The sequence below is a fragment of the Haliotis cracherodii genome, unplaced genomic scaffold (assembly GCF_022045235.1).
Source record: "Haliotis cracherodii isolate W230 unplaced genomic scaffold, xgHalCrac1.p SCAF_11, whole genome shotgun sequence".
NCBI classification, from domain to species: domain Eukaryota; kingdom Metazoa; phylum Mollusca; class Gastropoda; order Lepetellida; family Haliotidae; genus Haliotis; species Haliotis cracherodii.
The window spans coordinates 6,391,512-6,410,861 of NW_027266266.1; the positions used below are offsets into that span (position 1 = coordinate 6,391,512).

Below are 19,350 nucleotides of genomic sequence, written 5' to 3' on the forward strand. Positions count from 1 at the left end.
TAGCATCCATTCACCTGATGAAGGAGTAAGCATACGTTGTGTTCCTCATAACAAAGAAGTTGACATCTATAAATTCTCTTCCGTATATGTATCACTTCTAAATGTCTAGTTTCAAAGACTTATCAACGTATCAGCTCATGGGTGGTATAAGAAGTATCGCCATGTGTGTGATATGGGTAGGTTTATTTTCAGTCACGGCTTCTAAATATGCTGAATGATATGGAAATATTCTGTAGTGTTGAAGAGAAAGATTTGTGAATTCGGAGCTAACGGGCGGATGTATGGCAATTAAAAGTTTTACGACTGGGAATTGAACTTGTGCGGGGACACAAATTAGGAATTAATTGTGTTCATCATATTCATGTTATCAACTTTGTACATCGGGCTTTAGCTGAACAAAAAACACTTTAAGCTGGAACTGCTTCGAATCTGCGTTAAATCAAGAGGGTCTGTGCCGTTGGATGCCATTTATGTAAACCCCGAGACTTAGAGGACATTTAGACACGGATTGGGCATCCCAATGGGAGCCAACTGTGTTCCCCTACTTGCTGATCCGTTTCTTTAAGTGTACGAATCGGAAGTTTTGCTCGGATTGGCAAAATGTAAAGAGAATCTGGACCAGAAGTGTAGCTTAGGCTTTAAAGGTATAATACAAACAGACCAGTGACATGTACATTGAGATTCAGAATGACAAAACTCTCCACAAGTCTATATGACAAAAGGATGACTTCAACTTTTAAATACTTCAGAAGTTCACTTTCTTTTTTAGCAATATATATGTTGAGCAATATTCCAGCAGGTCTAAACTTTGGTGTCTATGTTTCACAACTTTTCAGGTACGAACGAGTAAGCTCTTTTATTACGAAGATTTCAAAGAAGGTCATATGATTTCGGTACTCAAAGGGCCACAGACCTTCAGTACGTGGTCAAGGTGATTAGAGTTACAACATTCCAGGGATCAAGAAAGTGTAATGACAGACACATGGAGGACATGTCCGACGAAATAATTTGGTGCAAATTAGCAACAGTGTTGCGATTGTATTATATATATATATATAATGATTTCTTGTCACTCTTGGCATGTGGTAGCAATTCAGTAACGAATGAATGTTATCCGATCTGGGTGGATTTTTATAGGTCAAGAAATGGGGGAACGCATGTGCATTTCAATTTGCACGGAACTCACGTGCATCGGGTTACCATGGCCGTTGCCGTGATGCGTTTGGGCGATCGGTTTTATTCTGCTTTGATTTTTTTATCATCAAATTTTTCAGGACAAGGTAATGTTAAATTTTAGAAAAATTACCCAGATATTTAAGTGACAACTTTTCATGCAATATTACTTGGGGTGAGTTTTTGTTGCGGTTCAGTATAGTTTAGTATAGAAGCGCTTTCACATTTGCTTACATTCTTGATATTTTAACCTATGGAGGCATTGACCTTTTTACACACGTCATCAACAGACTAAGAGAACCTGGAGACCTATTCTAAAGTCCGTATATGCCTAATTTGATGATAAGTCTATAATTAAATGTTAAGTAATTTGGAAAGCTGTGTCTGAACGTACTTCATTAGCCTTACTTCACTGGACTATGCAAGAACGGTGGCAATATAGCATATATGAGAGCTGTTTAAGTATGAAACTCTTACCAGTACAATGAGCATGTTGAAGACAACATTTGACATGTAACTGATTTCCCACTCTTCACGAAGAGCCAATAGTTTGTTGTTCAACGAGTTCATTGTACGATTCCGGCTAATGTATTTTTAATGTGTTTATGAATCAACATCATCTTTACGACTCACTAGGAAGTTTACTTTAAGGAAATAAGTACGTACAACTTTATGGATAACAACTTCTGGTTTATTGCATATAGCGACGTTTCCATGTAGATTATTACACCGTCATCAAGCTGGAGTGACAACAACCAAGTGATGAGAAGTATATGTGCATGACATGTTGTGATATGCAGCAGATTAACATTGAAAACAGGTAATAGATAACAAGTTAATACAGTTACTGGATGAAGCCAAATGTACAGTAAGAATATGATGATGGCTTTGGTTCTCCGATGTCTGATTCTCTCAGTGACAAGCCTCTTGGATGCAATATGGATGATGGCTTTGGCAGCTGTTGAATTGGTTGATTCTCAGGCCTTTTTAAATGACCTGATTGTCTCTGCATCGCATGAGGAAGATGAGGTGGTTGCTGGATTGGATGTACTTATTTGTAAGTCGATTGAGGTTGTTGATGGTGTTAACTGCCACGTCTCCATGTAGACGACTTACTAACTGTTTGATTGGCATTCTAGAAATAGATAAGTAAGTAAGAAAACGTACAACTTTATGGATAACAACTTCTGGTTTATTGCATATAGCGACGTTTCCATGTAGATTATTACACCGTTATCAAGCTGGAGTGACAACAACCAAGTGATGAGAAGTATATGTGTACGACATGTCGTGATATGCAGCAGATTAACATTGATAACAGGTAATAGATAACAAGTTAATACAGTTACTGGATGAAGCCAAATGTACAGTAAGAATATGATGATGGCTTTGGTTCTCCGATGTCTGATTCTCTCAGTGACAAGCCTCTTAGACGCAGCATGGATGATGGCTTGGCATTGAGTTTGTCTGGTGAGTTGATTCTCAGGCCCTTTGGAAGTTTACTTTGTAAGTTTCGTTATGGGAATACCATATATAGTTTAATTCTGTAGTTTTGAAGTAGAACGATTTGTTTAATTTGGTGCTAACGGACGAATGGATGACATAAGCTTACTTTGACGGTAGGGAAATGATTTGCTCGAAGACACAAACGAAGAATTATGTGTGTTCATCATATTCGTATTATTGGCTTTGTAAATCTGATTATTTCTGATATGAACAACATTGTGTACAGCCTCTTTAAGGATATCAGTAAAAATTACACGCTTTAAAAATATTTACCCGTATTTAAATAACGATGACTCCCCGAGTATAAACCGACCCCGGCAAGTTCTATTCATGAACAGGGGGGTTAAATTGGGTATTTCGCGTATATTCGCCCTCCAATACCGATTGTCATATCTCTCCCTTTTGGATGCGATCGTTCTACCATTGCGTTTATCTACGTTGCCCAGCTACATCTATGGGGAACAACTCACTAGACACTCCCTCTCAAAAATAACGTCGTCCAATTTACGACGTTATCAAGTGACAAGAGCATGTTCGAATCTCCAGTCATAACGTCATGATAGAATAATGTTTTATCTGGAAATCAACCACGTATGTAGCGACCAGAACTGGTATACGACCAGAGCTGGGATAAACAGTCCACAATTTCGTTAAACCGACGTGTAAGTTTCCCTAAGACCGAAAACGGGTGTTGGATCGTAAAGACATGTAAGTTTCCCTTAGACCGAAAACGGGTGTTGGATCGTGAAGACATGTAAGTTTCCCTTAGACCGAAAACGGGTGTTGGATCGTAAAGACATGTAAGTTTCTCTAAGACTGAAAACGGGTGTTGGATCGTAAAGACATGTAAGTTTCCCTTAGACCGAAAACGAGTGTTGGATCGTGAAGACATGTAAGTTTCCCATAGACCGAAAACGGGTGTTGGATCGTAAAGACGTGTAAGTTTCTCTAAGACCGAAAACGGACCATGAAGCGAGAGTCACCGGAGCGTGAGGCACGGTAACGGTATAGCGAGACAGCAGCAGCACTATAGCTGGATGGTAGAGCTCGGGATGTGCCCGGTGAACTGCATTATTGCCTAGTTTTGTTATGTGCAATGTTGTCTCGTATATACGGCCACTGACATTTTTTTTGGAGGAGACAGAATGACCCAGTTTCGTTTATCAGTCACATGACCCATAAGGTATAAATAAATTTGCTGAACTGAACAAGGCCACTCATTTCACCATGGCCTCAGATCAAAGTGAAGACAAATTTATGTTGTAAGTCTTTACTGAAGATCATATTTTCAGAATTATTTCTCAGTGTTATTCCGCATGTTTATTGACTAGGTATTTGAATTATCTCACGTTTTGAGGTACTTCGTGTACAGGGGCGGACTTTGCTTGCCAAGTCGAGCGCTGGGTCAGTGTGCCCTTTATCTCGTTAACACAAGGTCCCGTCACTCCTGTGTATAAATACTTTTGTGTGTTGAAGGTGCTCAAAAGAAACTACACGCTACTTCTTGTTATGACTATTGTTACTATGACTATTGTGTGTTGGCAGTACATGCATGTTCTTAAACTACTCGGGTACGTCCATGGATCAATAGATATATAATTAGTTACGGATAAGATATCCAGCACAATACATACATATCTCGATCATGAATCGTGTTTTCCAGAAATCCCGACCTTGGAGAGCTACCCGATCTGAGAAATTCGAAAGAACACGGATTCCACTGTTTCAAACATGATGGGGTGTACCTCTTTGTGCCGCCTCCATCTGTGTTGAAGAGAGGTCATCCCACAGACAGAATCAAAAGTATCAAGGAAGCCGAACTGAAAGACGATGACGTCATTATCTTGGCGTATCCCAAATGTGGTAGGTACACGATAGGTCACGAAATGCGTGAGAAAATGTAATACTGGTATGAAGGCGTGTTTCAGTTATATCAAGGCATGTCTTTTACGGCATATCTCAGTTCTATTATAGCGTGTCTCAGTTATATTACAGCGTGTCTCAGTTATATTTCAGTGTGTCTCAGTTATATATTACAGCGTGTCTCAGTTATATTACAACATGTCTCAGTTATATTACAGCGTGTATCAGTTATATTACAACGTGTCTCAGTTATAATACAGCGTGTCTCAGTTATATTACAACGTGTCTCAGTTATATTACAACGTGTCTCAGTTATAATACAGCGTATTTCAGTTATATAACAACGTGTCTCAGTTATATCACAACGTGTTAGTTGGAGGAATGACCGTCACTTTGGCGATCATAACCTAGGCGAATCTGTGACAGAATTCCCGAGAAGCGGAACCTGGCACGGCAAAGAGAGCCAACTCTGCTGGTCGCAGTTCAGCGCCTTAGGTCACAGGCCCGACTCTAGAATTACGTTTTGATATGATAATAATGTAACATTGCCGTTATGTTCATGAGAAGCACAAGAGGAAGAACATTAAGTATGCTGGGATGCATGTTGCTTCTGGAATGATTCATTATTGAATAAACCTGTCTCTCATTCAGTATACAGAGTACATAGAGGACTACCTGGTCTCTCTCTCTCTCTCTCCCTCTCTCTCTCTCTCTCTCTCTCTCTCTCTCTCTCTCTCTCTCTCACTTTGTCTCTCACACAGACACCCATTCGCGCACGCACGCACACGCACGCACGCACGCACGCACACACACACACACACACACACACACACACACACACTTCCACGCTCAGAATACCATCTGTTTAGCCTGTATCATCATCTGGGTGGGACAAGGGTGATCTAATGTTTCAAAGTCCACCAAGCTGGATGTTTCCAGGGAGTGTATATGTTCTATAGCAGAACTTTCTTATTCTGATTTTTTTTAATAGCAATTTAAGGTTGGCCTTTTCGGTGAAAGATTGACTGAACTAATGTCAATCAAGCTAAATGTTCCTAGGCATGTTATATTTATATAGCAAACCTTCCATATATTGATACACCTTAAAAAAATCTGTTTTAATTTGAGGTTAGAATTTTTGGTGAAAGACTGACTAGACATTCTTGTTTTAGGAACCCATTGGCTGTGGGAAGTCCTCCAGATGCTAATCAGTGGAACCATCAAGTACCAGAAGGATGTGAAAAAGACGCGGATGATGGAATTCCTCTTCAAAGATGGAATAGAAGCAGTGCCGCCTCCACGGGTCTTCAACACCCACCTCCCTCTGCGCATGCTCCCTACACAGGTCGTGGAGAAGAAGGTCAAGTGTATTCAGATCATGCGCAACCCTAAAGATGCCTGTGTGTCCTATTTCAACCACTGCAGAGATATGGAGAAACCGTATGGCTATGAAGGAGACTTCGCAGAGTTTACAGAGGCGTTTTTGTCAGAGAAAAGTAAGTACAGCGAGTGGTTGATCATTGTGTATTCTTCACAGTCCTGTGCACATAACATTCCTCCATCAACCTTGAATACATATGGCCACTTCGCGGAGTAGTCGCTATGTACAAACGGTAATGTTTCTCTCTTGGCAAAACCTGCAACATGTGCTATAGACTTGTGCTCATCTGACAGCGTCCGTTGTCTGGTGGATACAGCGTCTGCCCAGAGAGAGGAAAGTCGGTGGTTCGATCCCCTGACGGGCCATAACAAAATACCGGCATTAAGGAGAGGAAACAAGGACTGGTCGGCTCGGAGTCAGCATACCGGAGTGGGGCATCCATGTATAACTCACTGGATGCCGAGTTATATTTCTCACACACATGTTCATAAGATATGAATAGTAAACGTTGCGTGAGAATTTCATCGCGCTGCTTTGAATCTACCTACCTATCAAATGGACTTGTATGCTCATGCATAACGATATACATTCGATACGAAAACTAGCTTGCTGTAAATGGAGAAAATCGATTTTACCATGACGTCAAAAGGCGACAGTGAGGTTGACGCACGCCACACCAAAAGGGACATAAGTCGGCTACGCTTAGAACTAATCCACTGTAAGTCAGCTCACAAGCTGGAAATTGCTGTGGATAAAGTCAACGTATTTTCGTACTATTTGGTTCCCGAACCAAACAATTCCAACGCAAATATCCACACTGAAACAGTACACGTTTTAAGTCTTTGAAAGGTCTTTAGAATTGATACACATAAGGTAGAGAGTTTATGGATGTCAACTTTTTTATTATGAGGAACACAGCGTTTCGGGGTATATGCTGACTTCTTCATCACCTGTGTTCCTCATAATAGATAAGTTGACATCAATAAATTCTCTTCTTTAAGTACACGTTTTGGTAATATCACAGATGAAATAGTAGCACATAAATTAGGAAGTAATATCGAAACGGATGGTCCTATATGACATGCACATTAATCATTAGATTCCCCCATTCACCTGATTGTGTAAGTGTAATTTTGACAAATGCTGAATCATGAATGATGAATACTAAAAAAAAATGACGTTTTACTTGACGTCATGGCTGGCTTTAGGTCTTTGACGACGTCGGAGAAAGACAACATTAGTATACTGATTAATATATATCTCACCTAATTTTCGTTCACTGGACGAAAAATCCCGATTTGGAAAACGGTATTTGACGCTTTTTCGACCCAACATCTTTTATTGGACAAGACACGCACCTGTTTGACATCAATTTCACGTAAATCAAATGCCCAAATGAATATTTCAAAACTAACAAAAATAGGTTCAATACATGTATTTGTTCATTATTATGTGGATGTTTCTCATCTCGTCTCAGTATTATGAAACAAAAGATGCGAAGAAAGCTCCTTTTGTATAGAAGTATCAGGATAATCGACCCACGGGGTACAACACGGCACGGTTTATATATGTTTTTTTTCAAAAACATTTGAGAAACAAAGTAAAAAGTTTATATCCTGAAATCACCACAGTTAAAAAGTGTGAAACAATTGATTATATGACACAAAACGAATGGAGCAATTCGTTAATCGTGAGTGACAAACGCACATCTATCGAATCGTTAGACATCACCGTTCTGTCAATCAAACGACATAAAACACAATTTAAAGACCAAGACAATTACTTGTAAGCATATATATATTTATAAAATAAACATTTTGTTAAAGTAAAATATTCAGTTTTAGTTTTGAAATAAAATGATATGGCTACTCATTAACCTGTTCATATGAAATTACAATATTGAATATTACACTCGAAGGGAATACCTACGTGTTGCAGTTACCTTCACATTTCATGCTCTGACACTTCTCTGAAATGTCATATACGAAACTAAACTTGTCAGTTTCTTATGTAAACAATGTTCAAGCAAACGGGGGATGATCAAAGGTTCATACATTTTGTGGCCTGTATCTACGCATAAAATTGAACATTGATATATATCCATTGTGAAATTAATTGCGTGAAAAAATATGCACAAGATACTAGAAATCAATATCATGATTTAAACTGTAAGCAGCAAGACAGGATGTACTTATATTCACCCGACCATCACCTTTAAGAAATTACCAAATATGTGAAACAATGTTGACGTATGACGGACTGACTAATAAAATTGCCCGTCATCTGACATCAGTACGTGGGAGTTAATGAGGGGACATTCGTTGATTCACTGATCGTTTGTACATACATGTGTCCTGTAAGTCATCAGAAACATTCTGACAATCTTGCGTATTGTTATAATTTGTTTTTATGTTCTTCATTGTAACCAGGAGACATGCCCATAGGAACCGGTGTCGCTGTGGGTGATTTTGTGTCAGTCATGGTGTCACCCTGGACAGAATCTTTGACAATTTCTGTTAAATTTAGGAAATCATTGTAATGTATCTGTAATGAAAAGATAAAAGATATAAGCAAATGTGCAATGCTTGACTTCCTCACGTATAACATCTCCGTGAAATTTTGGGGTAAGGCATTTCGTCAGAAGTAGGCATCCCCATGGGCACCAACTGTGCTCCCCTTCTTGCGGATCTGTTTTTGTGTGCATATTTTATCGGAATTCTGCTTGGATTGGCAAAGTCAAAACAAGGTAATTTGGCCAAGACTGAGGACATTTCCAAATTTGACGCTTCAGTGAGGATGATATCCGTTGCAATTGCCTATTTTGACTTGTACTATATGTTCTCGTGTTTTTTAGGTGAACAATTGACATGCCTTTGCATGTGTTTGGAACAGGTACCATCGGTGGGGCAGGATACGCTCACCTTTTCGCGAACACCTGGTATCATCACTTAGTCTATTTGATACGTAGTGATTCATGAACACATGCTCATGATATAGTCGGAATCGTACAATGGACTCTGCTTTATGCAGAGATTTCTGTTGGATATGGAAAGGGTTTGGTTGCTTTATTGTTATGAATATGGAAGTTGTTTCGTCGTTTTTTATTACATCATAACAACAAACTACGGATAAGTATTTGTTGACCTTCCACGTCTTCGAGTCGCGATATGAGTGAAACCTGTCGATGCGATGTTACATGAAGACAATGGATCCTATGACAATGGCGACAGACAAAGACCTTGTTCCCGTCCTGAGGTGGGGTCGAACTTGTATTCACAAACACGTCGATGTCCTGTCCATTCGGGGTCACGACCTACAATGCAATGTTAGTAGTACGATGTTCCAGTCAAGGGTTAACTATGGGTGTCACGACGATCGTTTTTTGGACCGTGATCACTTATATACACGAACTTGACGTGTTTGTGAATCCAATTTCGACACTTCTCCAGAATAACTGCGAATGGACTCATAGAGGACATACTGTTTTTCAACTTTTTCTTCCTTAATTTCTAGTGCCGTTTGGATCCTATTCCAGCTATCTGCTAGCGTGGAATGCCGAAGTGGCAGCTTCACCAGAATTACCTGTCCTTAATATGTTTTATGAGGACATGAAAATTGTGAGTATTTCTATCAGCTACAAACCTGAATAAATGGCGTTGTTGGCCAAACATGAGCCCGGTTTTACCGTAAACTATAGGATCAATCTGCATATACAACCAAGGTTGTACCATATTGTACATATTCCTGTCCCGTTAATATAACAGTCTTTTGAGTGAAAATCCGTCTAGATCCGGGTTAGAATTGGCCATTTAGCAACATATCCTTGTCGTAAGAGTGGGATCGGGTTGTCAGGATCGCTGACTTGGTTGACACATGTCATCGTATCCGAGTCCAGAGTCCAGATTAATCACAGACCGCCGTCATCTAGCTGAAATATTGCCGAGTGCGGCATTAAACAACAATCAATCGAAAATCGTTTGAGTGTAAGGTAAGCAGAATTTACTCACTCACTCCACTCAGGTTTATGGTACATGCTTCTATTAAGATATATCATGGTCCAAAAAACATGAACTATAATCTTTTCAAATTTGGCTGGGTAAAAAACCATCAAACAATACACTACTTCCAGGACCCTGTCAAGGCTGTTAAAGACATCGCCAAATTTCTAAAGCTGACATCCACAGACCAATTTTGTGAAGAGGTTGCGGCTGCTTGTTCCTTTAAGAAGATGAAAAAAGTTGACCAGGAAATGAAAGGTGACCTTCCCATAAAGATTTGGAAAGATGGCGCCGAAGGGACATTCTACAGGAAAGGTACAACACGTGTCACTTTAATTCTGGAAGCCCCGGACAACAGATCAATTAGCATTCCAAAATGTATTCTCAGCTCCCTGTGAGGTATACAACCCACATTTGCCTGTACGTAAGAGACAAAGATCCTCAGCTGCGAGACAATATATAACAAAGAGCATTCCTAGTATGGAGTCGTGCACCTTTTTGCCTTTAACACAAAGGTGGTGACACGTTGTGATTACTGTGTTTTGTGCACTAGTGTCAAATAAGTTCAGCAACGCTGGTTGCGGTGAGTATATCGATGAATGACCACGTTTGGCAACGGTTTGTTTCTATCCCGCTCCGAAACACAGGTTATTGTAGGTGTAGTGTCTCACGTCATCGACATTCTTCAGCGCCATGATACAAGGCAAGCCCAGCCCTTTTTATTATCAACTAATCAAGAAACAGAAGTCCGTTTGTGGGTGTACCCTAATTCTTTTTAATTAATAAATTAATTTATGTAACAATAATTAACCGTATTGTAACAATAATAATCGCTAGGACGCAAGATTTTGTCAACTTCTCTCGTTTGCATGCTCTTGATTTTAGTTTTTTATGGGATTTTTTTTGTAGCAAATTGCGATATTTAGACAGGATGTACAATCTCGACACGTAAAATCAGGAAAAAAAACACGAAATCCCGAGAAAATAGAATTACGATTCCTGCGGTTTAGGCTCATGCATAATACCATAAGGTCAAGGTGCATGCGTTCCTTATTCTTCCTGTTTGAATGATAGTTTGTCGACCTTATTTTCCCTTGGCGGAGGGGAGGAGGAAGATGAGTAGCAGTGTTATTATTTCCAAGACCCATAAATCAGATGTTCAGTATTTATTGTCCATGTTATCATCGAATACTGGTATTGCTGCAAGATATACTAAACAACAAAAGTTCCTATGGCATGTTTTTATACCCATCCTTGGGTAGTGAAATGCATGGGGCTTGCATAAAAGTCAACTTTTGCATGGAATGCATGCTTTTCTGTAGCAGTTGCGTTTTTGTGACTTGATTCCATACATGTACTACAATATTGAAAACCAAACTTTGCTTGTTTGAACAATACACTAAAATATTGGTGTCACAGGAACTTTTGTTGTTGAGTATATGTTTGTGTTACAGATGTAACCAGCGTGCTCTGTATTTGAAGTCCATTTATATATTTCCATTACATGGCTTGTTGACAAGCGTATGCCTATTTAAAGTAGTCTCTCTTGGGTGCATTTGTTTATCTGTTTCAGGTGAAATCGGGGACTGGAAGAATTGGTTCACTGTTGCTGAAAACGAGAAATTTGATCAAATATGGAACGAGAAGATGAAGGATTCTGGGTTCAAGTTTACCTATACACCGATGTGAGGTCATACCAAATACATTGGTTTCAGGCCAACAGACATAATGGAATATATGATACCCAAGAGGCCGAGTGTGCAGTTAAATATTGGTTCAGTTTATGTTACGTATTGCTTGTAATATTCAGGTGTAATTTATGAAATAAGAAGAATGTTGATAAAAAAAAGTATACAATATTGGAATTAATACAATTGATGTTTCGCACAAGACTCCGGGCGGACGCTCTACCACTAAACCATGGAGGCGGTCCTAATAATGGCAATTGCCTACAGATAGTTGTTCAACTATGTCAATTATTGTCAACTATATACATTCAAGTTAGGCGTTTGTCCACTTAATTACGTCCGTCCAGTTTATCGCCACCTACGTAACTATATTCACACATGGTGTGGCAGATTTAATTGAACACTCGATAGCGATATCAGGAGGGATTGTAGACCCCGTTGTAACTTAGTCTGACTCTGCAATCAGACACAACTTGCTCTTAGACGAGTGGCAGTGTGTAGACAAGTGTAAATTGACCAAGTAGGGGAATTATACTCCATATATAATGATATATACTTACTACAAATTACGATAACTTTCATCGTCCATTTGTATCCCCTACAATGGGGATGTAAGGGAGTCTGATCACCTCTTACGACAAGCATAGTCGCCTTTTACGGCAAGCATGGGTTGCTGGTGTCGTGTCCTGCAAGTAGATATGTCGTAAGTCAAGTCAAAGAAAGCCTCCTGTCACCCTCGTCGGGCGCTTGTATAGGTACCACTAACCTTCTAGCAACAGTAACCTCAGGAAACGCCTCGAACAATGTAGTCAGTCCCGGATGTGAATCGACAGTGGAGCACTGGGTAACAAAGGTGTGAAGCCCTGGAATGGAGTGTGGACTATGCACAACTAAGGTCACTGCAATTTAAGAGCTGTTGTGGGCATGCCACGAAATGAAAACCTAGCCACAAAAGCTAATACCGTACTATGAAGGCAGGGCGGACCAACTTAGGAATGTGTGTATTGCCTCCAAACACATAGTCGCAATGGTACATGAACTGTTACATGTTCTTTACTCTGATTAATTTGTTTATGTTTTCCCACTCTGATCATCGTTAATCTTCATCCATATGTCTCAATGACGAAGTACAATCGCTAACCAGTATCTTACCAGCCTTCAACACGTACTCCAATTTCCATTGGTTGTTTCGGTACCTAAATGGGTGTTCCAGCTGCATACAAAGTATTCATATCTTTTCTGTTTGAGGTCTTTTAAACTAATTTCACTTGTCGATGTGAGACCCATAACAATAGCTGACTCTAGTTTAAATCCTGATCATCTAAACAGTTGTATTGCTTGTGTCTATATCTTCACGACATGACCATTTTTACCCGTTTTGACGCACAACCAGCACTTACCCACACCTTTTTCATATCTCCTACCAGACACAGCATTAAGTTGACCACTTCTCCGACTGTCTTACATCACTGTGATAATTCGTTGCATGATCATTGTCAGTTGAGTAAGTCACGTAGGTTCTTGCCCGCCTCGCATGTAACTCTATTGCTTTACACCTTATACATTCCATGAGCTGATAGATTTATACCTCATCCCGTAACTTCATTTCCTGCCATGATTGTGCCTTCCATGCCAAATCCCTCGTCCACCTTTTTCTGTTTCCTCAAAAGAAATTAGGTTTAAATAATTCTGGTCGTTCCTGCACACCTGGTGTCATCAGTGAGCTTCAGTTATCCACTCACAATTTACACTGTCATGTTGCCTTTTATGCCCAATGGAAGTGTGTCAGTGGATAATATATTTATTATGGTTATATTTTGGCGTTGACATGTTATATTCAATATGCGCAATTCTTGAGGGGATAAACAAAATCCTGAAGAAGTTGAAACTAGGGTCAAACAGGAAAAATTAAACTGTGTCTCATCAGGATATTGTAAGCTGGTTCAGGTTTATAATCGTGGTGTTTTTCTCCAGATATTAAACAACACATACTAGTAAAGTTTTGAAAGATAACGAGTGGGATCGCATGCTAGTCTGTCAGTTGATGCATTGTCTTGTAAAGATTTATCATGCAAAAATTCGTTTGATGCTCCATATGAATACAATCTGAACCTGTAATCTGATGAATGTATTGAATTCGCGTCGATATATTGCTAGGATATTTCCTAACGTAGTCTATATCCCATATCTAATCACTACGTCTTCGTATGACGAAGAGTTTTAACAAAGGAGTATAATCATGGTGTTATGTTCAAAATGGCGAAAAACGCCATAATGTATATGGAATCTGTCGGATAATCGACGTTTTATATCCAGACTGAGTTACTTTGCCTCTGTTTGAACGCATTCCCGTTTTCTTCTTGACCCAAATCATTGATTATTTTCAGTGCTTGTTCCTTTTATCTCAAATGTAAAAACTTGATCTTCAACTCGACAGTCCATTCACTCATGTTTGCAGATCCCTCAAACTCATTCAGACAGTTTCCCCACGATTCCACTCCATTATACTGTTCAAGCATCATTGGCCTCTTCACACCAAATTCCCCATCTCCTGATACTATGTCCTCATCATGTGGCTTCCATCTGCTCATTGAACCGTTGTAAACTCTTCTATCCTATTACTGCCATTAATGTCACGTTATCGAAATCAAAATATAAGAGCTATTTCATTCGTGGCTGTTTCATTTGTGGCTAAAATCGCCATGGTCTCGATGCCGTAAAGTGTTACCGAATTTGGAAATACACGAGAAAGAAAGTGGCGAAATTAAGAGTTAAGGCTAAGGAATTGATTGATGATGTGAACCAGTCACTGACCAGTTAGGGACCAACCTGTTCTAGCGGGTAGGGCTTGGAGTGTCATCAAAATAAATAAATTGTTTCCGAAAAGGTTTGAAACAAATAAATATACTTCAGACTTTTGAAAAAAAGAGAAATTGTCTGCCACAAAAAGTATATCGTTCCAAGCTACATTTCTGAAAACAACTCATGCAGGCTCATAGTTTTAATAAAGAACAGTCGGTTTGCAGCTGTAGCTGAACAAATAACTAATTTCCACACTGAATCCGGACACCCAAGAATATCAAATGGCCGGTTCATTATGGATCACCCTATCGTGACAATAACAACATGTGATCATGGTCTGGTACATCTCTAACATATCAAAATGGAATCTCAGGCCACACGATGGGCAAGCAAGGCTGGAGCAACAGGTCCTGTCACTGTTAAGCAAGAAGTGCACGCTTTGCAGCCTTGGGAACAAATCTTTAACGAACATGGACTTTCCAGTTTGCTGTGTATTCAGGGCATGGACTAAAGTGCAGTAAAGTTGACATGAATATCAAATATCTTGCTCGGTTAATTGTATGGACTTTTGATGGTACATGATGTGCGTGTAAGTCATTCGGAGCTTTGGTCATCGCATGATGTCACATGACGACTCGAAGCACGTTTGCACGTTTGCACGTTTGGTTCTCTCTGTTGTCAGTTGTAAAAAAATATGATTAAGGAAAGTAATGACATAGTGAACATCACCCGACCACACTGGCAAAGACTTGATTGACACATGTAAATATAACTATTAAGGGACCAACTATTTATCATTCTCTGCATGTGATATAGGCGGGATATTTTTTTCGACCACTGCTTCAAAACATGAACAGAAATCTCTGAAAGAAGAAACCATGTGGCAGACACAATTGTGTGACATGGCAGTGTAATTCACTGTTAAACAATGATTGTAACTGTATTACATGAATTGTTTCTGTTGAAATTCAGTAGAGGTTTATTGCGTTGTATTTGGACATTGATTATTTGTCAGGAATGTATTACTATGGAATGTTAGCAGTTGTGAGGAAGTTATTATATTTAGATGCTCGAAGTACCTGTAGACTTCCGGAATAGCATGGATGGATGTTAAACGTTATAGAAACATTCGGAATATTCTGTGATGTTCTACTGACACTGGACTGAGTGAAAAGTGCTGGAAGCTGGTTAGACTATATAAGTCGAGCGGGCGTGCCCCTGTCTCATCTAATATTTCATCTGACATTACATCAACACCAGCTTTTTGTGTGAAGATCAGTTATCACCCCTAATTCCCAGCTTAGGCCTATCTCGGAAGCTTGAACACTGTTATCAATAGGTGAAGATTATAACTACTGAACTTTTAGCTATCACTACTGCCATCATATTGTGTATATGAGACTGCAATTGAACATTGTACTACCACTCTATTGCATACTACCATTGTCATTGCAGTGCAGTAATTTGTAATCTAGTTAATTTTGTAATACATTTGTTGATTGTATACCATTTGTTGGTTGTTGGTAGGTTCACACATAATTCTTTTAATGTACAGATTTCTTTGTTGACATGTTATTTCAATTTTGGAATCGACACGTGAAATTTGCATGAAAGCTATAATTGACATCCTCCAAATATTTTAAACAAATATGTCCAATGGTTCTGCGGGAGATGCGGTTGGGGTAAGATTGCACATGTGTGTGATGGCGGGCATTCTGAATGCTTGGAACTAAATAGAATAGAATCTCTAATAAATAGAATAGAGGGTATGAGAGTTGTTTCAAGAATGAAATCTCTTTACAGTGAGGATGTAGAAGACATATTGGACATTCAACTGATTTCACTCCCTCTAATAAAAGTAGAGTACAATGTACAATTCAGATTCATAAGCACATACTTATGAATCACTATGAAACGATACATCATTACGTTTTCTAAAAAAATCTGCTTGCCAGTGACATGCAGAACATATTATGGGAATGTAGTATTTATATAAGCTGTAGTTTGGAAAAGAACGATTTGTAAGTTCAAAGCTAATGGGCGGATAGAAGACAAAGTTCACTTTCACGATAGGGAATTACTTTATAATTAGAAGACACGAACGAGTAATTATGTGTGTTCATCATATTCGTATTATTAGCGTTGTAAATCACCAAAGTAGTTTCAAACTATGACATTCTAACTTTATCTGAATGTATAAGTACTTAAAATATTCTGTCTTATTCCTCATAAACACCTTGATGTTGCCAAGTTTTATTAGCTACTAAATGGTAGTAGAGAGGATAATGGTTTTTCGTCATGTAGCATAAAGAATCTCACCGAGTGTCTTGTAATATCAAGTGTTGATATATTTGATGTCAAAACACACAAGGGTGGGATTTTATTTATCTTCCAACATTATGCTTCCAACTTTTTCAGTTTGTAGACAGTAATACTCAGTGTCTTAAGTGTAAAAAGTACTGCTAACAGCTTCAGTAGCAGAGCCATTAGTGATGTCATTTGATTGTGACGTCATGGTAACCAATGACATCACAGTGGTCTGCAAAGCATCGTGAAGCAACTTCATTGCAGCGATATCGTCAATGTAGATTTCATTTGATGTCAGCCAAACGATATCTCCTGTGGAAGCCAGTTTTGGATGATAAAGAATTATCTTGGACTACAGACATTTTCTTTGGATGAGACACGCATGCCGCTCGTCAGTTGCTGGACCCCTAATCTATAAATAGATTTGTTGCACTTGACATCGCCGGTCACATTCAAGATGGCCTCAGAAAAAAAAAAAGATGAAATGTTTTTTGGATGGAGAGGCACAGACACCTCCTACATATGGTAGGGCTCTCGGACCCCCCTCCCGCTCCCTCGCGCCCCCTCTCACACCCACCGGCGACCCGTGAAGATTCCGGGGTAGAATAGGTCTTCAGCAATCCATGCTTGCCGGAAAAGGCGACTCTGCTTGTCGTAAAAGGCGACTAACGGGATCGGGTGGTCAGGCTCGCTGACTTGGTTGATGCATGTCATCGATCCCAATTGCGTGGATCGATGCTCATGATATCAAGCACTGGATTGTCTGGTCCAGATTCGATTATTTACAGACCGCCGTCATATAGCTGGAATATTGCTGAGTGCGGCGTTAAACAACAAACAAACAAACAAAAAAACACCTACAGGCCTGGGACCCACCCGGAACATGTCACATCTACTTTCACCAATAAACGTCAGTATTATCTTGTCTTCAAATGGGAATAAAAGCATAATGCAATATGTTTGATGATTTGATTGTTCGTAGATTATTATCTGTTGCTTTGATTCCCATCGACAAAAGCTCACTTAAGGAAATGGTCTTTGATATTCAATAAGTGAGTGAGTTTGGTTTGACGCCACACTGAACACTGTTTCAGATATATCACTACGTGTCAGCTTGATACAGATAGAAAGCTCGAAGTGATGCAGGTCGTAGATGTTCACCAATTCAGTGAAACTCACGAGCAAGGGTACATATTTGACAAGCCATAAACATGAGCAAGCCGACTCAAATAGCGGCAGCCGCATTTTAAATGTTTGGTTTCCGAGATAGATCTGACATTGACAGGTAGGAACGTCGATGGGTGGATTGATGGATGGGTATATAGATAGATAGGGATAAGGATGTTACCTAGCACATATACATCTCAATCTTGAACGGTGTCTGCTAGGGATCCCGACACTGGAGAGCTGCCGATCTGAGAAATTCGAAAGGAAGCGGATTCCACTGATGTGGTGTATCTCCTTGTGCTGTTTTCATCTATGAGGAAGGGGTGTATTGATACAGACAAATTCACAACCGATCTGAAGGACGAATGATATTTAACGCCGCAGACTGCACCATTCCAGCTTTATCACGGCTACAACAGGAGCATATCTAAAACAGACAAACCCCTGAATGAGAGCCGTCCACGCCTTCGGGGAAAGATGGAAATCACACTAAGTCCTACCACCCTGTTCCCATTTCAGACGGGCCTTACGACTTTGCTCTCAGACCTCCTCACGAGGATGTCCCGAACTGATATAACTCCAGTTGTAGACGTTTACCTCTGTTACGTTTAACTGAGGCCTGATATGGAGCTAAGGCGAATCTGTGATAGAAGCTCCGGTCAGCGGATCCTGGCACGGCTAAGGGATCAAACTCATAAGAACGAGGTGCAGCCTCTTAGTTCACAGGGCCCACCGTCCTCCAAGATTATCCTCCAAGAAATAAATTTTAATATGCTAATACTGTAACATAACCATTATGTTCTTGTGATCTTCAAAATTAACAACATTCAGAAGGCTTTACATATGCTACTTCTGGTGTGATCCTATTATTATGCAAAGAACAGTACAAAAACCTAAATTACGGTACATAATGATAAACAATATGCATGATAATTATGAGAAATGTTTACAAAAACACAAATCGCGTTTGCAGTCAGAACTGTTCACATTCAACCTACTCGAGACAATGCATCAGGAATAATGTTGCATTTGTCTTTGATATGCTTGATATCTAAATCAAAGTCTTGGAAAGACAGGCTGTAGCGCATTAGGCGTTGGTTTTTGTTCTTCATTTAGTAAAGAGTGTTCTCACTTTGTTCAAACTTTCTTTCGCCGAAGGGGAGAGTGAACCTTTCGTTTCATATTGGGAATCAACTGGTAACAAAATGTTAAGTGTGATTGTGACATAAAAATAGAACTTGTACATTCAAACACGTTCTACACATACTGTACGTGATGTTGCAATCAGATGACCAATAAGAAAACTAAATTTCCTGTTTGAAATCAATTTGTCATGTATATCAATTGTGCTTATTGCATTCAAGTAGTTTTCTACACATTGACACCCCCTTTACACTATCTGTTTGGTCATGTATGCCAACGCAGTTTTAAACTGGTCATTAGAAATTACACTTTAGGCCAAATC

At 39.5% G+C, this 19,350-nt stretch overlaps 1 protein-coding gene across 1 annotated transcript; it reads left to right on the forward strand.

The window, feature by feature from the left end:
• The first annotated feature begins 3,872 nt into the window (after positions 1–3,872).
• Positions 3,873–12,118, forward strand: LOC139455318 (sulfotransferase 1B1-like). The gene is made up of 6 exons (XM_071236869.1): positions 3,873–3,941; positions 4,343–4,542; positions 5,715–6,038; positions 9,437–9,540; positions 10,053–10,236; positions 11,495–12,118. The coding sequence occupies exons 1-6, from the start codon at positions 3,907–3,909 to the stop codon at positions 11,608–11,610; spliced, it is 963 nt and encodes a 320-aa protein (XP_071092970.1). The 5' UTR covers positions 3,873–3,906; the 3' UTR covers positions 11,611–12,118.
• The last annotated feature ends 7,232 nt before the right edge of the window (positions 12,119–19,350 follow it).